Source organism: Petromyzon marinus, chromosome 34 (assembly GCF_048934315.1).
Source record: "Petromyzon marinus isolate PM22_M1 ecotype Great Lakes invasive population chromosome 34, UKy_Petmar_22M1.pri1.0, whole genome shotgun sequence".
In the NCBI taxonomy this organism is placed as follows: Eukaryota; Metazoa; Chordata; class Hyperoartia; order Petromyzontiformes; family Petromyzontidae; genus Petromyzon; species Petromyzon marinus.
The window spans coordinates 1927262-1945861 of NC_133700.1; the positions used below are offsets into that span (position 1 = coordinate 1927262).

Genomic DNA, 18600 nt, shown 5'->3' on the forward strand with positions numbered 1-18600 from the left:
CTCTGGCTTTAAGTTTACGAGCAAACTGGGAGCTGTGCACGGAGAAGCCGCCGCTCGTCACCACACTCCGTCTTTTCCCCGTCTGGTTTCACCGTCCACATGGCTGCAGTCCTCGGCCGGTGTGCGACACAATGACGGGTGATGCCCCGAACTATATCCAAACGAGCGCGGATCGCATTCACCGTCACGTACCATCTACTCGCTCGTCTACGCTGACACCTGACCCCGTGCGAGCGCTTTACGCTTTCCCCGGGATGGTGGGCGAGCCCCAATACAGATTTCAGGGTCCTACCGCTCGCTCGCCCGATCTCCTGCCCGCCCACCCGGTCACCCGCCCACTCGCTCGCCCCCACCCGATCACCCGCCCGCTCGCCCACACAGTCACCCACCCGCTCGCCCGTATGTGCGATCACGCGCCTGCTCGCCCACTCGATAGCCCCTCATCCCACCGCTACCTACCCGATCACCCACTCGCCCACACGTGCGATCACCCGCCCGGTTGTCCACCTGATCACCCGCCCGCTCGCCCGCTCGATCGGCTGTTTGCCCGCCCAATCACCTGCCCGCTCGCACGCCCGATCACCCACCCGCTTGCACACCCGATAAACCGCCCGCCCAGTCACCCGCCCGTTTGCATGCCCGATCACCCACCCGCTCGCACGCCTGATCACCCACCCAACTTTTTGCCACTCCACTCCCTGGCAGGCACACCGTGTCTGAGCCACCGTTAATAATTGAGGAGGCGCGCCGTGGTGAGCCAACCGTGTGTGACACTGCGAGGAAACATCGCTGTGCTTGTGGCCGGGGATCCGGTTCGTGTTGGGATTATGGAAAGTTTCAGAGTTCCAGCAGCGGCATTTTAATCACGGGTGTTTTTTTTTATCTTGTGAGAAAAGCGGGAATATGTTGTGTATGAGAGGCTCCCGCAGAGTCAGCCAGCTGACAGCATGCAGTACGTTTATGGCATTTCGTACCCTGGTGCATTCAGCAAAATTGTTTTCCTGTTGTTACAGACCACTTGATAAATTAATTTCTTCATTGACTTATTATTTGTCATCTTTATGAACATTTAAATTTAACAACATATTAAAAACTTAAGGCCGTGATTGAGTCAGTATGGGATGTAATGGGTTTGGTTGAGGTTGTGAGTGGGTTGGGATGAGGAGTGTTGGGTTCGGTTTGAGATTATGCGATTCCATCTGATATGAAAATGGGATTCAGTCTGGGCCATGATGGGTGCTTTTGTCGAGGTTGTGATGGATTCTGACTTGTAATCGGGACTGGTCTGGGACAGTGGTGGAGAGATCGGTAGTGGGATGTTGGTGGTTGCGCTTGGTGCTACGATGGCGCGGGGTCGGACGGGGTCACAATCTATCGGCAGCGCGAAGCGTCGTCGGCGGTCGTAACGCATCGATTTCCATGCGCAGAAATGACGCGTAATAACACTTGGACAAATAAACTGCTCCATTTGGCCAGGGGCAGGCCACAGCTGCAGTGTAAATAATGGAAAACCTCAAAGTTACTGCTCTGAGGCCGGCACGAGGCTGCGCGCGTCAGCGGAGAGCGTCAACTTCGCCCCGGTATGCCGCGGCGAGGATGGAGGGCCCCAGCCACTATAAGCCGTGAAAAAGCCCATTATGGAGCCTCTCACCTGGGGAGCCTCAACAGCACAGGCCCTAACTCCTGCAGAATGTGCTACCGCGGCCTCGTAAGCCTTCACTTGACAGGATTTAATCTAGCAGCTCTCAAATCAGAAGAAAATAAAAACCGCTCTGAACTCTTAACCGATTCACGAATGGAAATCTAAACTCGCGGCACATTCAGCTAAACACGGCGGCCTCCAGGGCCATTACCGCACGCGGGTCAGGCAACTGCGAACCTCAGTCAACTTCCGCTCTGCCGTTGTGACACTTCCACGTCGTTAAAGGCGAGCGCTGCCGTTCTCGGACGCGGCCGCGGCTCAGACGGGTAGACGGGAGGGACTGGCACGTGCCGCCGGCCCCCCGGTGGCTCTCCCGTGGCCCCCCCCCCCCTCGCTCCCATCTCAATGCAGCGCGCATCGCTCCGTGGACAGGATGTGCGCTCCGTGTTTACACTCGAAGATCTTATTAAAACTGGGCCGTGAGAGCAGCCTGTCCCCACAGCTCAATCCGCACACTCTTAAGAGTGGCTCCAGCTACCCCCCCCCCCAACCCCACCTCACCCCACCACCACGCACAGCCGTGTGGCTTAGCAGGGCCAGCAGCGAGCAGCGGGCACCAGGTCCCCGGGCACAGTGGGCGCTGCCCAGCGGAGCCCTGCGTTGACGCCCGCTCGGGGCGCAATCGCGCCCTGGCCAAACCGCCAGCTTGCCGCGGATCAAAGTGGCTCGTCCACATTGCAAATATACCCACAGTTTGTTGGAAGCAAAAAAATATCAAAATATATTGTTTGCACGTACGTCGAACTTCTTTCGTGCCGTACGTAGCCAACCGTGCTGCAATGGAGGTCGCGGACCAACCGTGGTCATCGGAAGTTTACTGAAAAGTTCTAGGAAGCCGAGAGTTGATTAAATAAATTCGCTCGCTAAGAGGAGGAGGAGGTGACGAGAATCGTGGCAGCGAAGTGTTTGCGAGATAGATCGGAGCCAGCCAAGTAATCCCATCATCGTGAAATAGCAACCGCATTTACAAAACTCAAGATTATCATTAAAGCGGGCCCCTGATGACTATTCACCGGCAGTAATTTCCCCAAAAATATGAAATATGCATAATTACGTAAGCGTGAGATGATGACATGTTCCTCACAAAGGAGCTTCCCTGCGCTCAGAAGTATGTCACGAGAAGAGGCGTGACGGAAGAGAGAGATTGGAATGGAAGTGTCAAACAAAGGGAGTCCCGTTAAACTGAAAGGGCATTCTTATCAAAAGAAGTCCAGATGCCAGCATTCATATGGAGCTTTGTTTCACGTTTCAACGTTGTGCGCGAGCGCAAAATCTTCCCAGTTTTGGAGTGGTGGTCGAACCGGGAGACCGTCTCAAACCAATTTTCCTTGGCGAGTTCACAAGGCTTTCGTTTTGCCTGTGGCCATGTCGATGACAGATTAACACGCTTTACGGTGAACGCAGCGTTATGAACGAAACTTGTTTCATGTCGGACTAAAGTGCGTGCTGTGATCGCCCCCCTCGCAAGGATGAAAGCAGTGGCAGCAGCATCAGCAGCGAAATCTTCACCCTTCAGCTCAGCCTCAGCACGAACCCCGTCCACCCTGAGCACACAAACTCTGACCACACCGGCCCCAACCCTGCCAAACTCAACTCCACAATCCCACCGCACCAACGCCTCCCAACCACAACCCCACCAACCCCCAAACCCCATTAACTCTGATCCCACAAACCCTGACAGCACCAACACCGACCCCGTGGACACGGACCTTTCCCAACTCATACCCACAGCCTCGACTTGCCCTCAAAGCAGTCTCGTTTCTCAAGCCATTCCTCAAATCCCAGTTCTCTTGCGCCCGCAGGTGAGATCCTGCCCACCGACATCCACAGGCAACTTGAAATTGCAGTCAGAACCCACGTGGACCGTCAACCACCGTGAGCCCAGTAACATAGACAGTTTGGTGGGCACCAGGCTGCGCTCAGGGCCTGCCCTCTGCCGTGTACCCCTGCCCTCTGGACTGCTCTCAGCATATGGGCTGCCTCTCCCCAGCCCTAATTAATTAGCGCACCACTGCTGCCAAGCACTGCAGAGCACTGCCAGCCGCTGCCAGTCTGTCAAGTCGCCAGCGGGGATTTTGCAGGGCTCTGCTGCCCTTCCCGGCGGTCGCTTCAGTTAACTCCGGTTTGATGCACACTCCGTGTCTTTGTCACGTCCGTGTAATTTTTTTTTTACGTTACTTTGCACGCGAATCGCTGCAAGCGGACATCTCTTGAAGGACCGTCGGTTCCGGGCACCGTGAGCGTGGCGAGGCGACGTCAGGAGCCGCTTCATGGCTTCTGGCCCACGGGGCACGGCCTATATTTAGAAGCCGTTGCGTTCAAAGTTTTCGCCTCTTCCCTTGTCGTTCGGGAGCGCGGATGCGTTCCGAGCTGCACCGATGCGCGTGCGGGTAGCGGTGAGAGGAGAACTCGCAGCGAGCGCAGTTGCGGGCGCCACAGAGGGACAAAATGGGGAATTACACACACACACATATATATATTTAACGAGTCACCTAACACGGATAATTACTGTTGTATAATGGGCTTTGCATTGTTAAGCAGTTTAGAGATGATTATACCACTACACGATCAAGAATTCATCTTGAAGCATCCAGGGCACCTAGCCAATAGAATGAGCTCACGGTCTCCTCCGATTGGCACAGTTTGCTGGAAAAGCACGCGAATATCATTGCAGTCCTGTGACCGGAAGTTGATTTTGGCAAAGCAGTGGCCGTGTCACCGCAAATTAAAAATGTAATCACAATCCAGTGCAGTTCTGTCCGCAACTGCCTCGCTGCCCACTGCACCTAAGCCGCAGAGGAGAGGGAGCGTCTCGCGCTAATTAAAATCCTCAAAAAATAATTCGCAAGCAGCGTCGGGGAACGATTACGCTTTAAATAAAACGGGGGGGTTCATCCCTCGCTCCACCCTCCCCCTCGCCCCACCCGGCTGCCTCGCTCCAACCTTCCCCTCGCTGCGCCCACCCCCCTCGCTGCACCCGGCTCCCTTGCGTCACCCTTCCAAAAGCTCCACTCTTCCTCTCACTCCACGCGACTCGCATGCTCCACACTCCCTAGTCCATCCTTCAGAATCAGAATCTCTGCAGGAGGAATCCGATGAGCTACAAAGCTCTTTTCCACAGATGGCCGGTAGGGGCGCGCAAGAACGTTACAATACCCAGCTCCACCCGTGCTCTAAGTCTATCTGGCCCTACCCAGTGCCCTCACTCCATCCCTTGCCTCCAGGCTCCAGCAGACCTCCCCTGCTCTTTCTCCACAGCTCCACATACCGAGCAATCGAGCAGTAGCTCACCCCGAGGTTTTAAAACGGAGAAACAAGTAACGCTTTGCTGCAATATGACCCAGTTTTCATAAACCCCGTGGTTACGTAACACGCAGATTACACGAGTTCAGCATCCTTGCTGTAGAGGTGTATGTCTGCGCAGTGTTGGAATCCGCGGAGAGTTGAGCGTACAGGGGATGAAGCCGTAATAATTTTCTCGCACCATTGCACGCTTTTCTGTAATTTAAAAAGGTCGAGAGCTGTGTGCGGTAGCTGCGGCCGGATACATAAATTCGTCTTGCTAGATGTTTTATTGATGAGCGTGTGATGAATGTGGAATCAATGCAGGATGTGTTGTGTGTGTGTGTGTCTCTCTCTGCCCGTTTAATTTTCCATTAATAATTAATGCAATTAAAAATTAAGGTACTCATTTTTAAATATTAAAGACACGCTCTTCTTTTTGTGAGATTAACAAATTCCAGCTTTATTCTCGCTCTTTTTCCTCTCTATATATACACACACGGTATAGATTTATTCTGAGGTCACCAATATCATTGCCTGGGCTCGCTGTCCTCTTGTAACGGTGCGTTGTAGGCCATACCGAGAGAGGTCATGGTGGAGGCGTTTGTGTTCTGTGCGGGAACAATATTTAACGAATTTAATTTTACACAAATCCCTGGGAACCGCACATAAAAAAGAAAGCACGCCTGAATGTTAATTTTTATACTCCAAGCCCAACCTGAACTCTTTTCAACATTGACATCGTTGGTGTATATCACGCACGGCGCTGCGTAGTTTGCTAAACACCACCACGTGCCATTTATATGGGGTGGTGGGGTTTAAAAGCCAAAAATAAGTCATGCGTGGACTAATTTACATTTGCACAACCCCAGAAAACTGGAATGCGATTACCCCAGGGGGGTCACATTAGCCGAAAAACCGGGAGGGGGGGGGGGTGGGAAGAAACGGCAGTGTCTGGATTTCTGCACGGCGCGGATGAAGTGGTTCATAAGTGACCCCCTCCCCTGAGCGAGAATTCGGCGAGGGCGCGAGAGCTGGTGGTGACCCCGCCCGGGGCCGCCTGGAAGCCCCCAACAGAGCAGAGCCAACGGAGGCACCGCCGCACGAGGCAGGAAGCCACCGACACAGAGAGGTGGAGACCACGCAGGCAGTTGGGGGGGCAGGGCCGTCAGAATCTTCTGGAAACACTGACACTCCCGGACACACGGTTCGATACGCCCGGCATTCGATCACCCGGGCTCTCGAGGAGCTGCGTCCTGCGTGCATAACTACAGAAGCCACCACTGTACAACAAAATCAAATGAGTGGATGCAGGAGGGACGGCACGAGGGGGATGCTGGGAAGGGCCTTGCCCCCGCCGTCCGGGAGCAACCAGAGGGGGGCTTGGATTGCAGGTGCGCCTCAGAATCTAGTCGCTGACTTTGCGCGCCCTAATTACCAGGTGCATTCACCTGGGTGGCGCTTGTGCCGAATTAGCATGCGGCCTTAATTGCTCGCTGATCTTGCCATCAGTTAAACAATGCTAATGTGCCTCTCTCGTCTGCTGATTATGTTGCCCGCAGCACCCCGGGGAGACCCCATACAAAACAGCATAGATAACACTCCGCCCAGTGGATTACATTATATTTATTATTGATACTTTGCAGAGCATTTAGCCCAAATATTCTCCGTACGAAAGGTTAAAAACACAGACATGAATCTTCGTCAGGGACGCACACTTGTTTCTACTTCCCATGATCCCTTTTGTTGTTGCAATGCTAATGCCTGGTTATATATTAATGCGACAAATAATTAATATATCCCGGTGTCATGGGCCGTGTGTGTATATATAATTCACGTGCCATCCTCCCATGGCGCACGACTTGCAGACGGCTGTCACGAGCGATCAGTGAGAATCGCGAACGCGAGAGGGCGGAAACGCCACGACGGCCCGCGGCGCTTGCTTGCCGTGTGCCACGACGAAGCCGGCGGCTCGGGAATTTTCGGGTTGGCTCCGCGGTGTCGGGGCAGTGGCTCAGAGGGGTGGGGAAGTACGCTGGCCGGCCGGCTGGCACGGGGCCGGTGGGAGAGCGACGGGTGGAGCCCGACTCCTCCACTTGCCGCACCTCGCGCGGGCCACGGGGCCCCTGCGATGGCAACTTTTACGCATCTCTTGCCATCCCCTACCGATGTGTAAACTCCTCTTTTTTTTACCGCGTACCAGTTTTCTAAGCAACTTCTAACACTTTACACAAGGTTTTAAATATGTATAATACACGTGTTTTTTTGTGTGCGGTGCTTAGAAAACTGGTACGCGGTAAAAAATAAAAAAGGGTTTTAACATCGGCAGCCGTGCGAGCAACAGTGGCAATAGCCGGCCGCAGGCCGACCGTCAGCTCTCCTTCTCTTTGCCGATCTTGCCAAGGCCACCAGGCCTAGGCCAACCCTGAAGACCCATTCCTCGAATGGCCCTTGCTCCCCCGGTGCAGATCGGATGCGAAGGTGACCACGTCTCCCGCCCCCCCCCCCCATCCTCTCTCCCCCCACCCGCAGATGGATCCCATGCAGAAGGCGTTGCTCGCACCCTTCCACCTGCCTCTCCCTCCGCGCAAGCGCCACGTCATCTCGTGCAACGTGTGCCAACTCCGTTTCAACTCCGAGGTGAGGGTGGCTCGCGAGGGCCCCAAAGGTCTCGGAGCGCCTGCCCCTTCCCCCCCCCCCCACCACCCCACTTGCTATGTTCCCATGCGCAACGCTACTTTCCTAGCGCCGACGCAAGCAACCCCCCGTGCACCTCCGCTGGAGGCATTATTGCTACGCTTGCTCACTCAGGAAAGCCTCATCCGAGTCTCAAGACTCTTTTTTTTTTCAGGAGGGTCCTGCCAGGTTTTTAGCAATGAGTGGTGAGGATTATATAGCATGTGTTTCCAAATCAGAAGGCTGTACAGGCAGACCTTGCTTAGCGCGACCCCGTAGAATGCTGATTCGTCATAGCACTCTTTGTCCCGGAGAATTTGTGTATGACCAGGATTGAGAGAACCTCAACAATGTGTTTTCTCTTACGTCCATGGAAACATGCAGATAGGTGTACTTGAGATCCACCAAGAAGAGCCAATCGCCCGGCTTCACGTTCGCTCTTAGGGACTCCATATTTAATTGCCTTCATTCTCATAATCCCTTTTAACCATCTTGTCCTGAAGCCACCAATTTCCTTGGTTACCGTAAATAAATGCGAGCAAAATCCCTGGAACGTTTCATCCCTTGCGTACTATGAAACAACAAATTGCCGCCCACACACTTACAATACACGGCGAATGTCGCCTTAATTACCGGAGACGTCTCAACGTCCATTTGGCCGCTATTCTGAGCACTGTGTAGCCCTTTCAGTTAGCCGAGCTGCAGCAGTGTCAAGAACAACACTGAGGCCTGGGCCAGAAAACTTAAACACCAAATCAAAGTGGAGGCAGAATGGTCATGTGTGGAGAAGTAGGGGGTGGAATCCCTTGCCCAACGTTACAGTTAAATTATTAAATAGATATGATGAATTTTCTGGGTGCTCTGCACAGGAAGGTGCTTTGGTGCGCCGGCGACTGCCGTGTGAACAACACGCACGATGTTGTGATGATCGCAGACAATCCCGTCAACCGTAATAAATGTTTCCTTTGTGCCAACGCGGGCGGGGAGAGACTCGTACCCATGCAAGCCTACGCCCGTCGGCGTCTGCCCCGCAAAAATGTCTCTCCGTGTGCAGCTTGTTCGTCAAAGACCACCCATTCTCCCGGGTACCGCTAAACGCACACGATCCACAAACACCCCGGAGCGATCCCCGCGTCGTCGCAACTCTCAAAACCAAACAGTCGCCCGCGCAGAGCGCGTCTCCCCAAACCCCTAGCCCCCAGCACGGACGCTCTGTGCATGTTTGAGATTCCTGCAGTGGACCCCTAATGGATAAGGATTTTTAACGATCGTTAATAGCGATGTGGTTTTCATCCCAGAGCGTGCGCGCAATGCGGCCAGGTGTGTGCACGATTCATTGCGGCGAACTCCCACCACCGGGTACACGGGCGAAGTAATGGATCGTCCTGCCCGGCCCCGTCGTAATCCACGAGCCTTCGTCAGGACAGCCTGCGTCGCCCGCAAAGGGAGGGAGGTAGGGAGGGAGGTGGTCATCGGCGCTCCCGTCCCCCATGTGGCCTCTCTCGACGTACCGCAACCAAACCCTCTCCCGAGACGGCGAAACGTGTTTTTTTTTTTACGTGAATAATTAACGAGCGTTCTCCTTCGGTTTGGCCAGCAACGGAGCAGATTAAGGCACCGGGTTTTGACGCTGTCGTGACGCTCGCAAGCATTTAGTTCCGGCCTGACATTGATCGGCGGGGACACGGGTCAAAGGCGCGTGTACCCGGGAAATCACGCTCAACGGCCTCGGAGCAAAACGCGATTCACCTCTCCCGCACGGCTCTCACCGCGCCTGCGCGCGCCCATTCCCCCGTGAGGGAGAGGTGCACCCAGCACACGAGCTACAAAGCGGCCACAACTCGGTTGGCCACATGGCCCAAGTGCGGCCACACCACCCACTCCACAGCCACATGACAACGGTCTGCCAACACTTCCCATACCCGGTCACAATAAACTCGGCACGCGCTATGCATACCCGGACAACAAACCTGCAACCTGCCACGACAGGCACACCACACACGTGTGGGCCACAACACACACAGAAATGCTGCGATGAGAGTAATGGAATGAGTGGGATTATACCGATGAGATCCGATGAGACGGTTCAAATGAGTAAAAAAACAACCGACCTCTGACCCCCGAATAGGGACAAATCCTCGATTGACTCGTACGTGATCCCAGCATCAGATAGTGCGCATGATTTGATGCTGAAATTGATGAATAACCTATAACTATGTTTATTTTACCAGGTAAGGCCCACCCACTGAGCTATATAGCTCCCTTTTCAGAAGCGACCTTGCTGTCACAAATGATAGCTCAACGAAGCGGCTTTTAACGTGGAAATTTATAGCAGCCAAATACTCTAAACGCACGCTTTCTAAATGTGGAGGGAAAACTGGAGGACCCAGAGGAAAAAAAATGCACGTGAGAGACATACACATTCCAAATATACAGGTGTCAGGGTCAGGATCGAACCAGCAAACCTCCTCCATAATTTAGGTTTTCTGGGTTAGATTGCGCAGGTAAAAATGTGCCGTTAAACCCGCCACCACCGGACACAGCCAATTAGTAAGGTTTGTCACGTAAACAGAACATGCCAATTCTTACCAGTACAGCACACCGGTGTGTTGGAGAGCAAATCCACAACATTTACAATTCGAGTACGCAACCTCCTGTATACCAAACGCGAGGTAGCTCACATCTCGCCACCGTGGCGCCCATGCGCATGACCAGGGTACAAATGAATGAATCGTGAATGCGGAGTTGAAACTGAGCGACAGTCGGGGGGGGGGGGGGGGGCGACATCTTTGTTCCGTTGACGTGGGGTGTTTGCGTTGGTGGCAGCGGGAGACCAACCGGTGCTCGCTTTGCTCTTCACAGATGAAAAGAAAGCATTGGTAACATTTGATATTTAATTCAGGAGTTAATTGTATTAAATCGCCGAGGATGGCTTGCGCGCGTGGTGTGTAGGGTGGGCATGCTCTTTTTTTTCGGTTCAGCGAAATTATGTAACTGTTTGACATATAGTAATGGTAAATGGCAATTTAATATTTAGACGCACTTTTCAGGAGTAATTAAGAGTTTCAGAGTAATTAACAGTTTTTAATTGCCTTGTCGAGGAGCCGTGTTCGCTCGTACATACACGAGCCACCCTCCACTGTTCCCTTCACAAGAATCGCAGAAGCCGGGTTACCTAACAAGCCCCTTACATTATATAAAACATGTGCTTTGGGTCACCAGGTAGGAGTTAGACATTCAAAAATGCTATTTTTAGTTGTTATTTATTTTTTAAACCCTCATCAACCGAAGCTTACATTCCATTCACATTCTCGGAATTACTCTTTTTTCATGGTGCGTCACAATGTGCACGATAATGTTCGCTTTGATTTGTCAACAAATCTGGAATAAGATATATTTTTAACCCAAACATGAGCTTGTTTCCACAAGATGCCTCTACATCATGCACGGTGGTTCACTATTTCTGGTGTATTACCGTGCACTGTCAGGCTATGCCAACTTTGAGCGCATGTCTGTGAGAGTATGTGCGGAGAGTAGTGTTGTAGTGGTTAGCGCGCCGCGCTATAAACTCAGCGACCCGAGTTCCATTCCCGCTCACGGCCAACACCAGTGACAATTATCTGAACCAGTCCTGGGCCTCCCCTAGGTCGACTCAGCCTCAAAGGAGTACCTGGTGCGGTGTGTAAATATCGCCACTTGGGAAACAAATCCGGCCACCCACCCCCTCGTGTGCCGTGCCGGTCTTCATAGGTGCTCATGAACAGCACTTGCCCCAACAGTCTGTTAAAGCATCTTTGCCTTTTGTCCGAGTCTGTACAAGCATTTGTCCGCGCGTCTGTGAGAATGTACTTGTGCAACTGCATGGCCGTGTGTCTGCGAGCAGCTGCTATCAGATAAGGAACCACACGACTCTTCGTTGGATGGTAACCATTGTGCGATTTGGTGGGTGGGGGGGACATCCGAGCGGCTCCTGTGCCATCTCGCCACACACGGGAGTCGACGGCGAGGGATGCCAGATGAACTCGACCTCCCCCGCCTGCGCTTCTGCTGCGGTGTCGAGCTCCGTCACAGTCGAGCGTTCGTTCAAACTCGAACGTCGCTGGCACAACTGGGTTAAAACGGGACATTCTGACCTCGGGATTCGGAGGGGTTGCCGTTTTAAACGACTACACGTGTTTCCGCATTCATCCATTTATTCGTTGACCTCATCTAAATATAAGCCTCTAATTAGGAAACATCACAACGCGGTCATCGCCGCCGGCGCCAGCGCCATTAAAGCGCCCTCGCGAGCTGCGTTTTGGACGCAGCGTCCCCTTAACGTGCCACGTTTCGCCGAATGCAATCCTGCGATGTAAATTTCCGAGTGAAATAAAACGCACCAAGTAAATAAATAAGCAACCACCCCCCCCCCCCCCCCCCACTGATTGAACCAATTGACCAATCACCTCTGGCCTTCCTGTGGGACTGCGATTAATAAATAGAAATGGATCAGTGCTGTGGATGCTCACGCCCAGCGAAGCCCCAGCATCTCGTTCCTCAGCGCTGGTAATTACGCTCGGCCAGGCACATTTAATTGGCCGCAGTAAATCTGCTCTGCATACGCGTGGCGTTCATGAGCAGGACGGGGCTTTTAAGGGTCTCTTCATCACCGCTGCCCTCGCCCGTAGTGCTTCGGGGGCATGTCCTGCAGACACCAGTGGTTCCGGCACTGCAGACTGCGTCTGCAATGACTGCAGCACAGGCGTCCTCGTTTTAGAACTCGTGTGACATTGGAGTTTCGGGGACCTTCGGGTGACGAGGTTCAGAAATGTCCTGCTTTGGAGTCACGTTTCACTGGACTGTGTGCTCCCAGGAGACCAATTCACGTCGTCCTCGGTGTACGTTATCACAGCGAAGTGGCATCGATGCGGCTTTATTCCCAGCATTGATTATCAGACATCGCACGAAATATTCCGCTGGCAAAAACTCGGGAAAAAAAAATGTCCGCTCGTCACAGCGCTATCGGAGAAGTGCGGATTCTGGTTGCGTTCACGTCCACACAGCGCTTCGGTAATGGCCTTAGTGAAATGATTCACAAGCTCACTCATTCACTGCACACCATCGACTTTTGAATTCAAATCACTGGAAAGAATTAATAATGATCGGTCTTCACGTTTATTGTTCGGCGAATCTAATGCCGTCGTGCGAATAAGCTCCGCGCAGACATCTGCGCATGAATTCTCTCTGAAGTTGGGATTATTCGACAATAACGGCGCTTTTTTCACGCAGCAAAATGGAAATTTCCATTAACATTGTAGATTTTTAGAATTCTCCAAACAAAGGAGTTGACACGGCTCCTTTGGAAGCTGCGCGCCGTTTGTGTCAAGTGGCACCGTTCTCCCAGTGCCCAAGTCCCATCTCTCGAGCTTGCACGGGTGGAATTAAAACTTCGAAACCCACACAATCAGAAGCCGGGGGGGTGAGGGGTGGGGGGGTGGGTAGAGGTAGGGGGTGGGTGGGGCCCGGGGAGAGATCGCAAACAGAACCAGGCCAGCAGCATTGGGTCTGGCCGTCCAATACTGAGGCCCTAATCACTTTCCTTAATGCGCCGGCATTGACGGATGGCCCACCGGCAGCATCAGACCGCCGCCCGCTTGAAGAAGTCGGGAGACGCACGCAAGTGCGCTAACGGACGTATCGACGGACCACTTTTGGGATAATTAAGTATTGACGCACATTTCCCCTGCAGGTCGTTGTGGGCACCGGAGACGAAAGAGTGGCCCAAAGTCTGAAAGGGCCATGCCACCCAATTTGGGGTGGGGGGGGGCGGGGAGAGGCGAGCAGTTTGATGGCTGAGCACATCAGCCAACCCACCAACCCGATGCTACGTGCAGCCGTGAACCAACCTGGCACTGGCACTCGCCCAGGGGTGGGCAAATTTTGACTCGCGGGCCACAATGGGTTCTAAAATTTGACAAAGGGGCCGGGCCAGGAACAGGTGGATGGAGTGTTTGTGTGAACTAATATAAATGACATGTAAAAATCATTACATGACAAGTTCGGCGGGCCGGATTAAAAAGCCCAACGGGCCGTATACGGCCCGGGGGCCGTACTTTGCCCATGTCTGCACTAGCCCCTAACCCCTAACCATAGCCAATTAGCCAAGCAGCTTTTGTACGTATGTATGCTGAGCTTCTTTTGTCGCACCGTACGTAGAGAACCACGCAAATCAATTAGTACGAGCTCTACCCCAACCGCTAGTACCAGCCGTATCCATAACTAACTGGCCAGCTACAAGTACCAGCCTTACCCATAACCAACTTGCCAACTTACAGGCAGCAGTGATATCAATGTCAAATCTACCTCGAGACCCACCTCTTGATGTTCACTACGACCCCTTTCAACGTTTTTGTTTTTTTGGTGTTGACGCTGCCCGGATTCGGGTGGTTGCAAAAAGGTTTGCCACCGCTGGGCTCTCCCTCCCTCTCGCGGCCGGCTTGTGGGATGCTCCCTGCCTTTCCCACGGCCAAACCCGCACGTGCATTCTGTACGGTGGTGACTCCGTAGACTCGACGCTGGCACCAATAAAACTGCCGAGAATCAAAAGAGTCCTGGGAACTTCCCCGAGCGCATAACGATTGTCTCAGGAAGTCCACAGCGAGTTTCAACACCACGGCCCGAGTGGCCATTTTCCTACGACTCCGGTAGGAGTAGCTCTCGGCGCTAGTGGGAGGTGCCGGTGGGAGGCACACGCCTTGATTTCGTACGCACATCATGCTGTTTTCGCGAAACGGTCTGTATTTCACTCTCGCCCGTTCATTACTGTCAGTGGGGGTTGTACATTTCCCATGGGCGTGCTCCCTGCGTAGCCATTAATTCACGTTTAACACCTCGCTGTCCGCCCGGTCTCGCCGTTAACGCGTTGCCCGTCACGCGCAACCTCCGCTTCGCAGAGCCAGGCCACGGCACATTACAAGGGCGGGAAGCACGCCAAGCGCCTCAAGGCCCTGGAGATCAGCAAGGCCAAGCAGGCCGGTGACACGGCCGACCAGGCCGAGCGTGAACCAGGCAAGGACGGGACCACCCCCGCCCAGGCGGCCTGCGCTCCGACCGCACCCTCCCGTGGCGACGCGAGCGACCCCGGACCCACAGAAGGTGGCCTGCACCAGCGCTCAACCATGCACCACGCACGCGAGCGCCCGGCATCTGCTTTTTGCAAAGGGTGTCCTCACCTCTGTGTGGGGTCACGTGACTGGCAGGTTCTAGCTCAACTGGTATAATACAGGAGGTCGTGGATTCGATCCCGACCCTGACGCCTGCTGTGTATTTGGAGTTTGCGTGTTCTCTCTTTCTCTCCGTGGTCGTGTGGCTTTTCTTCAGGTCCTCCGGTTTGTCCTTCCACATTTAGAATCAACATCACACGTTTAGAGTATTTGGCTGCTCTACATTTCCAGATCAAAAGCCACTTCGTTGAGCTATCATTTGTGGCCAGGTTGCTTCTAATAAAAAGCTATATAGCTCAATGGACCTTACCTGGGAAAATAAAATACAGTTTAGTTTTTTTTGGCTGGGACCCAAAATGTACGGGAAAGTGAAGATGTTTTCACCATCGCCGTGAAAATATGATTGTAAGATGGCACAGCTTGACACTTGTGTGGCGATAGTGTTTTCCCGAGCGTCCATCCCCTTGAACGGCAGTGCAAGCGATTCATATCCAGCGAGGTGGAGGCCCGTTGAAGATGTAACAACTCGTTGTCGAGCTGTGAGCAAGTTCCTGCAGTTGCAAAGAAAGCGCCCGCAGCAGTCCGGTGACAAAAGTGTGCGGATAACAGCGAGAATTCCCCTCATATGATGATGATGATGATGCGAGACAATGCAGTCTCCCATCCGTGGAGAGGCATTTGGAAGGGGTGACGAGGAGAGGCCGTTACTCAGTCAGATCCTGGTTCCAGGGCCACAAACTTGCCTTGTATTCCAGTGTCAGGAAACTCATCCACGATGGGAAACATGTGCAACACTGTCTGGAGATGGCGCAGAGAAGGAAAGTTGAAAGTTTCACTGGCCCAGAAAAATTCCTTCATGGTCAGGGTAATAAAAAACACACTCCCCATCGGACGCATCCTGACAACGTAACCGATACAGGCACCCCCGACGATGCAGCGAGCATGGAGGGGGGGGGGGGGGCGGTGAACACGTTGCCAGAGGCTCGATTTGCGCGAGACCGTGGATCGGAGCGTGCAGTGACCTTGGCTGCTCCTGTGTCCAAGACGTAGAGACGTTTTATTACGACGTGCGCGCGCTTATCGCCAAACGGCGAGGCGGCTCAGCGGTGGCAGCGAGCGGCAAGCAACCGTAAGGCTGCGAGTTGAAATCCTGGTTGATGATTGACTCGGGCCATCGTCCTTGTGGGGTGGATAAAGTGATACATGTGTATTGTTCCATGGGATGGACTCACCCCTGCCACAGAAATGCGGAATTGCCACCGCTGGCTCGGGACTTCGAACGAGAGAGAAACGAGCGCTGCCTCGACGCTCGCTTGACCCAAATAAAAAAGAAAACCAACGTAACGACCGTGACCCCAGCTGCTTCTCCGACGTTTTCGCCGATGTCGTCAGAAGCAGACGGCGGACCTCTGTTGGCGGAGGGCGCCTCCGCGAGCCTCCAAGCGCAGCGCTCGGCAAGCGACGGCGCTGACCCGGCACCCGGCGTCGGCGGCGGCGTCTCCGTCGCAGCGCAACCCGGCGCGTGCAGCGTCGCCCGAGGACCCCTCGACTGCTCGAGCGCCGCGAGCACCAGCGGCCACGCCGACGAGCCCGCCGAACAAGACTTTGCCGGCGCCGTGCCCAGGCAGGCGGCTCCGAGCGGAGCCGCCGCCGCCGCCGACTCCGCGGTGGCGCTGGGAGTCGCGTCCCCGTGCCCGGAAGACCTCGGGTCGAGCCGGGAGGGCGGCTATGGCGGTGTCGAGCTCAGCGGGACCGGCGCCACCGTGCCGTGTTGCGGTCCGACAGAGACAGATGGAGCCAAGCCTTCAAAGGTGATTAATGCCGTGCATGGTATTCAGCCGGCGCTTTCATTTTTTTAGTTTTTCCCCTGAAAGGATCATTTAAGCAGCCTACCTCTGCTGCGTTATTAATCTCACGAGAAAATTTAATTTTTGACTTTAAAAATGTACATGCTCATAAATATAATAATGGTGGATGAGAGATAAAATACGAGCTGCCGCTGATGGCCACGAGCAAAATGGTCTTTTTTTGTTGCAGCTTTGAATGTAAAGCCATGCTTGAAATAATCTCCTTGGCCTGTAAGATTACAGGCATTAATGACTTACGTTCAGTGACTCTCTCAGGGGGGCGGGTTTGCAAATGCGCTGATTATAATTATATCACCATTGCTACTTACGAACAGCACAAAGGACCACGCCACTTTCCGGTCACAACGTGGGCACACGCACAAGCACGTGAGCGCGTCGCCGCATTTGCTTATATTGCATGCAAGCAGCCGGAAAACCACGGCTCCCATCACGCCTTTCATGCCCATCGTGTGACCTCCACATTCTAATTGTTTTCAGCCCGATGATTTCCCATCGATTGCAGAAAGAGTCGGATTTGAACGCCCGGTTGCCTGTGCGCGGAGCACACAGCCGCACCCGGGCGCTACAGCGGGGCGAGTGTCCATCGCCGGTGACTGGGGAGAGCGCCGGTGACAGCGTCCTGGCCGCGGGGCGCTCGTGCGGCCAGGCCTGACCCGGCACTGCGTGCGCTGCGCCCGCTCTTGTGTTACAGCTCAGCCCCGCCCTGCCCAGCAGCACGCGCTCCGGAGCGGCGAGCAGCGGCCCGGCGGAGGACGCCAAGGCGTGCGGAGACGCGGCCGCAAAGGACGAGGACGACAAGGGTGGGGACGCCAAGGCGGAGGGAGACGAGAAGGCCAAAGCGGCGTTGTTCTGCTCCCTCTGCAAAGTGGCTCTCAACTCGCAGTCGCAGATGGAGGCTCACAACAACGGTACGGCTCGAGGCAGAGGGGCCCAACTCTCCGTGCGGTACCCCGTGGGCCCGCTCCGATCGCGCAGCCGTGGATCCGTTAGCCTGCGGCATCCCGGGTGCCGCACGTGGGGTCCGGGCTTCGCCCGCAACGGGACCACCCACCGGCTGCGAGGGCCCGGGCTACGTTTCGGTAGCGCCTGCGTGCCCCAAAGCGCGGCCGGCCGGCCGTCGGCTACAGAGCCCCGCGGGGCGCGAGTCTTTAATCACGGCGGTCTCCCGCTACGCGTTACACAGCGGCACCACCTGCGACACCTCGCAAGCCGAGAATGTTGGAAAGTAAACGAGACAAAAACCCCGTCAAACAGCGGTGCCACTCGGAGCCCTGGGCCGCAGGACAAGTCTTCATCACGACGGCCAGCGTCTCCGCCACCCCCCGAGTTTTACGGCCGAGAGATGACGCACGACGTCACGCCACATGGGACTGTCCAGCGCTGCTCGACATGCTCCCCCCTTAAAAAACACATTTAATTATTTTACAAGCCGATCCACGCTGGATTTTGTAGCCCGGGTTTCTAATAACCTCTGCGAGCCCGGCACGGTTATCCCGTTAAAGCTGGCACGCTGCGTGCCATCAGGATTGGCGCTTTAACAAGCACCCCCTTAAGCTGCTCGGCTGAGTTAATGTACACGTGCAGCTACGTTAAAATAAATACAAAGGCTAAATTGGGCCCCACACAGAGCCACCAGTGGCAGGACAGTAATGGCGAGGTTCATACTTTGCCAGACGCGCAGAGCTTCAAAACGCTCGCCGCAAATCCACGTCGGGAGCGGTTTTAAGTGGCCAACAGATTCCGTCTCCAGGTGCGGCGAAAAGCGCTAACTTTGAGAAATCAAATTAGAACGTCGCATTGCAGGGCAGGCATGACTAACGGTGGCGCGTTACAGAGGAACCGCGCGGAATTTCAATTCGCAGTCGGAGCT

General features: G+C 54.4%; 1 protein-coding gene across 4 annotated transcripts in view; it reads left to right on the forward strand.

Annotated features, from left to right (window-relative positions):
- LOC116948566 (zinc finger protein 385D-like) overlaps positions 1-18600 on the forward strand; it is a 135720-nt gene that overhangs the window by 106142 nt on the left and 10978 nt on the right. For 2 of the 4 annotated variants that reach the window (XM_032965338.2, XM_032965335.2), the window contains 4 exons: positions 7517-7624; positions 14593-14794; positions 16255-16673; positions 17422-17638. In XM_032965338.2, coding sequence (XP_032821229.1) covers positions 7517-7624; positions 14593-14794; positions 16255-16673; positions 17422-17638 — 946 coding nt within the window. The remainder of the gene's footprint in view (positions 1-7516; positions 7625-14592; positions 14795-16254; positions 16674-17421; positions 17639-18600) is intronic. The other 2 variants (XM_032965336.2, XM_032965337.2) reach the window with 2 other exon arrangements.